Here is a 6,281-nt window from a genome sequence, read left to right on the forward strand (position 1 = left end):
GATATAGCAAGTGTTTATTGTGCTTGTGCTTGTGTGAATATGTTTTGTACATACATTTCTGTTCTTATTTGACGTTAGTTTTGTTTTTGCCATTCTTTGGACTAAAAATTTGGCTTTTTGCGTTCCTTTACTTTTCCTGTTATTCTCTTTTAGTGAGCGCATTTTGCTTACGCTCTGGCATTTTGACACTTTTCAGATTTTAGTCCAAAAAGATAAGGAATGAACCTATTTATTTTCACAAACACATCCAAACCGACTCATGAGTCAGACGCACGGTGTATGCCGCCTATTAAACACCTTCATAAAAAATAAAATTGTTTTTGTGAGCTGTCTGCAAATGTTTTTTACCTTCCTTTTATTAGCTCGGGATGTAACTATGTAATATTGATGCGCCTAAAAGATGCAGCGATTTCTATTCTCAAGTTACATACCTGATGACAGTACGAATGGCAATTATAATAGGGAGGTTTTAGTTTTTTAAACTATAATTTGATTGATGTTGGCTGTTGTCTGTCGCTTTGCCTGAAAATATGAAAATAAATTTCAAAGAATCGGCAAAAAAAAGGCCGATGCCCATGCTCAATTTTGTGCCGATACTAGCGGATGCCGATTAATCGGTCGAACTCTATTAAGCAGAACTTTTCTTCCATGTGGTTGTTGTTTTGTTTCTCTCTCTGGGAGAGCAACTAAAAAAAAATTCTGAACGCTTTTGGGCTTTGAACTCAACATCAACTTTAGTTCAGAGCTATAACTATAAATCCGCCTTAAGATAGCATATGGGTATTTCCATACGTCACATACGTGACAGTCGTACGTTTCAATGTGATACAATCAAGGAATACCATTTGTTTTCTTTAACTTTTTTGGGCCATTGTATAGCACATAATTAGCTCTATATTTAACCGAAAAATTAAAACAATCGAACTGCTTGGTCCGGAAATATATGTAAGCATTTTCTTACGAAATCGCAAAACTCTGCGAATTGTGGACATTTTCATGAAACTTATTTTAATATGATTTGGAGCAATTCTAGTTATTTTTGGAGTTTTTTGAATTTATGCAACTTGTTTCAATTTTCTTTTACAACACCCCAAGTGTGAAACGTCACGTGACGTAGCGAAACATGACATAAATTTCCATCGATATAATATTGCTTTTAAATGAATTTTTAACGCAAATAAAACATGTATTTTATGTAGAATATACTTCATTTTTGACTTCAGCGGCAATTCAGGGTGAATTTGTTGGAAATATATGACTTATTATGTTTGAACTACACACGCCAAATTCGAACCAAATCGGACCATAAATACGGTTTTTCGAAATATCTCAACCCTGGCGCCACCTAGGAAGAACATTTTACGCAAACATGATTTTACTTACATAGCCATTATATACATGCCATTATATATTTTAAAAAAAGCAGACAAATCGTTAGATATAAGATTTTTATTTTTTTTTTTTGTCGCGGTGGACCTTCCGATGGAAACACCCATATGTTTAGTGTAGTTTTTCTTCCTTATTAGTAAAACATAAGTTACATATGTATGTAGCAGACATAAAGTAAAATAAGTTAATTGCAGTTTATTTCGTTTATTTCAAATAGTTATAGATTATCTGCGTTTTAAGTTTTCCAACGGCTAATTACGATTCCATTTGAGTTATAAGTTTTTGTTAAATAGTTTTCGGTGTACAGTAAAGTAGATTCAATTTAAATTTATTTGACAACATTTTATTTATTACTCGTTAGACCATTAAACAATCATTTAAATATAAGTAAATACCTTTAGATTTTTAAGGGGTGTGAAATTAAGTGCTTCTATTGCATATTGTTTTTAACTTATATGCTTGGTTTAATTACTTGTTGGGTTACATGTGGGTTATACTTAGTATTCTTATGCTGCATAATTTATTTGAATGTAATTTATTTAAATGTAGTCAACTTGTTCATTTATATCTCTTTAATATTCCATGGAAAACTGGTTTAATTGTTGGTCTAACCGGAGCTTCCCGGAAACGTTTCATTTGAGTTCCGTATATAGCGGCGGTAGGTGGACGTTTATAGGGCAATGTTGATGGAACAATTTTGGCTAGAATATTTTTTTAGTTTAATAATTTATTTTAATAGCTTTTATGTTCATTTTATTTTATTTATTTGTATATTGATATGTATATTTTTTATATGTATTTATTTGCATGAATTCATTTAAAAATTAATTTGAGTATTATTTTTTTAAGTGTAACTTTCATTATATGAATTTATAAAAGTACCTCATAATGAACTGACGTACATATAAACATATGTATGTATATACCAAATTATAATGTTAATAATAGCTTACCTTTGGTGTATTCATAAGCTGGTACGATTGTGCGCTTAGGTATGCGAGCTTCATACACCTCCTCTTCGGACTCTACATCCCTATAGTTCCGTTTAGAGAATTATAAAAATTAAAGATATAGGTACAAAAGCAATAAATAATACAAAGGCGCGTTTTAAAACTTGGATAGATAAAATTATCAGACTTCCACAAAACAATGGATAGCAACGTTTCTCATGTTATAAAATCATAACATAACTGATACGTTTGAGAAAATAGCACGAAAATTTAGTAAATATCTATACACATATACATACATAGTACGTACAAATTTGCTTATTGAACACGATAAATAAAAGATATGGGCTGAAATGTTCTACTTACTTAGACGGTTCCATTTGGTAGGCATATTGCTTAACAAAGTTTAAATATTTGGATGGCCCATTGGCTGCAATATTCTTGTCAAATATGGATCTGAAAAGCATAAAAAAATATTTTTTTATTAATATGTACTAACATTAAATGTCCAAAATGTTATTTTACTTAGAAAATTGTTTGGCAGATTTCGGATCGATTTCCATCAGTTCTCGCAGTTGTTCCTGAGCAACGTCGTCGTTCTTGTCAGGAACAAGATATTTCCTTATTTCAGCCAAAGCATAAGCAACACGTGCATAAGCCTCTGCAGGTGTTGCAACAGTACTTATCTCAACAAATAAATCCTTATTTAAATGGGTGTGGCGAGGATCGCCAGAGTTACGCATTTCCTCCTCCTTGACGCGGTCACGTATAGAATTCCGACCTTTAATTACAATTCGACATTGAGTTTCATCTTGTAAACGACGAAGTGAATTTCCCTTAGGTCCTAATATTTTGCCCGTAAAGTTGAACTATAATTTGGAATTACATTGTATAGAGAGTAGAGATATTTAAGGCAGTGTCAGTATACACGCGCCACGATAACTTTATAACGTGGATGCCGGAGAAGTGGGGCAGAACTTTTTTATGCATAGGCGGCCCTCGGGTGCGCTTAGGAATTATAACCCTTACTACTCAGAATTCTCCTTTCTTGCCGAAGAAGTGGGTCAGTACTTCTTTCTGTGTAGGCCGCCTTCAGACGCGCTTAGGGATTATAACTCTTACTACTCAGAATTCTCCTTTCTGTGTTGCCGGAGAAGTGGGACAGAACTTCTTTCGGCGTAATTTTTACCGTGGCGCGTGTAAGTAGACACTTCCTATATTTCTGTGTTGGTTTGGAAAAGTAGTTTATGTCTAAAGGCTGGCTTTAGTATAGTAGTATAATGCGGCATTCCCTTTATTCTTTAATCGACAAAGAATTTTTTGATGAGACTTGATAATATATAAAGCCAGCATTTCTACATAAGCTATTTTTGCATATAAGCACTGATTTAAATACCCAAAAAAATTTAATTGCAAAAATATGTATAAACCTCACCTTAGGATATTGCTTTATTGGAACAAAAACTTTCTGAACGAGTTTTATGGGTTTCTGCTTGTAAACATCGGCATAATACTCGCGCCCGGGTATACGTCCAGTAGTGCAGACCCGTTCAATAGCTGTTAAGATTTTTAAATTAAAGTTTTCAGTGCAAGTGTATACTTATGAATATGTGTACACATAAGTATGTACATATTAGGACAAGTAGGTACCTTCTTCTATTAGTAGTGCGCATATAGGGAATTCACTGCTCAGCCTTTCACGTTCTTCGTTTAATTCATCCAGAAACTTTTGTGCGAAATTGTTAATTCGCGGTCCATCGATTTCAACCTCCTTTTGGACATGATTAGCTTCTTCTGAATGTTCCGACATTTTTTTGATGAAAGAAAGTTGAATTTTTCAAGTACTAAAGAAACACAATACCGTCCGCAAATGCAAGGATAAAATCTAAAATGGCGAGCGTTTTCCAAGATGTAGCGAATAGTGATGGAGAACTATCGATTGTTTCATTTTGCCGCAACTGTCGAATTTTTCTAAACACTATCGATAGTTGTATATTGTGCACAATAAAGGCCCTACACACGCATTGATTTGTCGGCCAACCATTTGAAATTCCATACACACGCAAAAACCAGTTGGCCGATTTCATTTCGAGTGACAGTTTTTGAACTGTGAACAACACAACAGCACTGGTAAACTTTTAAAGCCTGCTATACAGTTCAATGTGAGCGTGAGCGTGAGCTTTTTATTTTGACCAATATCTTCGTTATTACTTAACTTTTTGCAATAGTTGCTACATCAAAAGATAGAGAATTTAAATATCTTTCAGAATTATGGAATAAAAACTGCATATGTGCATAATATGCCTTTTTTCAAGCTCACACTCAACTGTGTGCGTACGCAAAGCATTCGCATGTGAACAACAAGTTTTGACAGATGAGTGTGATAGCCCGAACACAATGAAAACGACGAGCTACGGACCACAGCTGTCAAATTATTTTACCACGTACTCTTATGTAGATAATTATTTTGGCGACGACCGGGCTACGCGACGGTTGTGGTTGTGGCCAGATTAGATCTATTTCTATTTTAATGGCAACAGACAAGATTCTTCCTCTTCTTTTATGTCAGACTCATACAAATTCATGATGTCGCTGCCGCGTTCAAAGAAATCATGTCGCCATCGACAAAGCGTTTAGATAATGAAGATGACAAATTGGAAGCTGTGGTCCGTAGCTCGTCGTTTTCAATGTGTTCAGAACTTGAGCCTCCATAAGAATACAAATGGAATTCTTTGCCTTTGTGAACGTTCACACTCAAGTTCTGAACACATTGAAAACGACGAGCTACGGACCACAGCTTCCAATTTGTCATCTTCATTATCTAAACGCTTTGTCGATGGCGACATGATTTCTTTGAACGCGGCAGCGACATCATGAATTTGTATGAGTCTGACATAAAAGAAGAGGAAGAATCTTGTCTGTTGCCATTAAAATAGAAATAGATCTAATCTGGCCACAACCACAACCGTCGCGTAGCCCGGTCGTCGCCAAAATAATTATCTACATAAGAGTACGTGTTAAAATAATTTGACAGCTGTGGTTGGTAGCTCGTCGTTTTCATTGTGTTCGGGCTATTACATTATCTCCTACAAAGCCAATGGGCCAGGCACAAACAAAATTAATAAGGTAGGATTTAAATGCATCCGCAATAGAAACGAGCTCATCATCAACAATTTTCGAAGAAACCAACATTTCCATGTCCTTTGTGTGCCAATTAGCTATCATAACAAATGTTTGCTTCTTCATTTCCTGCACAGATTTACATGAAACTGTCGCAGAGTTTATAGAAATGCTCGACATTCTACAGTACCATTCGTCGTCGTTGTTATCTATTTAATTTCATAGTCTGTGGCTTTATTGCCTGCAACACAAGCATTACAGTGGGTTGGAAATTCGGAAGATTCAGTCCCGTTTTCACAGCGGGGGGGTTAACACAAATTCGGCAGTTAAACCTCAGTCAGTTAGAATAATGCTCAGAATTATTATGTATGCAAATATTTTACATATTTCATTCGGGCTTGATAAAAAATTTTAATATATAGTTCTCTGCCTTAAGGATACGTATGTATATATGTAGTTATTCTGTCCCGCCAGATCTAATAAAAATCTGAGGGTTATTTGCTTAGTTAGTTCTGTACTAATTAGATTTACTAAAGGAAAATTATTTAACTTTGAAATGTAGAGAGGGTATTTCCTGCATTTTTACCTTAAGTTCCTAGGCTTTTTTGCTTTGGCTCCAAGAGCTTAATAACGCAGAATTTCGGCAATATATTTGCTAATCTAACCATTTGCAACTTTTTAATCGGCAAACAAGTTCAACTTACGAAACAATCAATACAAAGTGGATAACTACAACTATTTACTACAGCAAATAGGCATACAAAACCAATACAAATAATAACGCTAACTACAACTACAACTACAAATACAACAAAAACATTA

General features: G+C 34.6%; 1 protein-coding gene and 1 long non-coding RNA gene across 2 annotated transcripts; one reads left to right on the plus strand and one right to left on the minus strand.

Moving 5' to 3' along the window:
* Positions 1-1,559: 1,559 nt before the first annotated feature.
* On the minus strand, positions 1,560-4,572 carry LOC108370804 (KH domain-containing, RNA-binding, signal transduction-associated protein 2-like). Its single transcript, XM_017626215.1, has 6 exons — positions 3,990-4,572; positions 3,775-3,896; positions 2,865-3,208; positions 2,706-2,795; positions 2,343-2,422; positions 1,560-2,090 (listed from the first exon to the last, which is right to left on the minus strand). Exons 1-6 carry the CDS (start codon positions 4,147-4,149, stop codon positions 1,948-1,950), a joined length of 939 nt encoding a protein of 312 aa, XP_017481704.1. The 5' UTR covers positions 4,150-4,572; the 3' UTR covers positions 1,560-1,947.
* Positions 4,573-5,418: 846 nt separating this feature from the next.
* LOC108370806 (uncharacterized) lies at positions 5,419-6,270 on the plus strand. Its single transcript, XR_001848676.1, has 2 exons — positions 5,419-5,537; positions 5,786-6,270. It is a non-coding gene; the product is annotated as an uncharacterized LOC108370806 (long non-coding RNA).
* The last annotated feature ends 11 nt before the right edge of the window (positions 6,271-6,281 follow it).

This window comes from Rhagoletis zephyria, unplaced genomic scaffold (genome assembly GCF_001687245.7).
Source record: "Rhagoletis zephyria isolate East Lansing unplaced genomic scaffold, Rhagoletis_zephyria_1.1 Rzeph_scaffold_04485, whole genome shotgun sequence".
Classification (NCBI taxonomy): domain Eukaryota; kingdom Metazoa; phylum Arthropoda; class Insecta; order Diptera; family Tephritidae; genus Rhagoletis; species Rhagoletis zephyria.

Bases quoted from the DNA above. Each gene is read 5' to 3' on its own strand.
- LOC108370804 (XM_017626215.1), bottom strand. From the start codon at position 4,149: ATGTCGGAACATTCAGAAGAAGCTAATCATGTCCAAAAGGAGGTTGAA. The intron at 3,897-3,989 runs GTACCTACTTGT...AAATCTTAACAG, and splicing joins CGCACTACTAATAGAAGAAG to CTATTGAACGGGTCTGCACT. The intron at 3,209-3,774 runs GTGAGGTTTATA...TCCAAATTATAG, and splicing joins CAATAAAGCAATATCCTAAG to TTCAACTTTACGGGCAAAAT.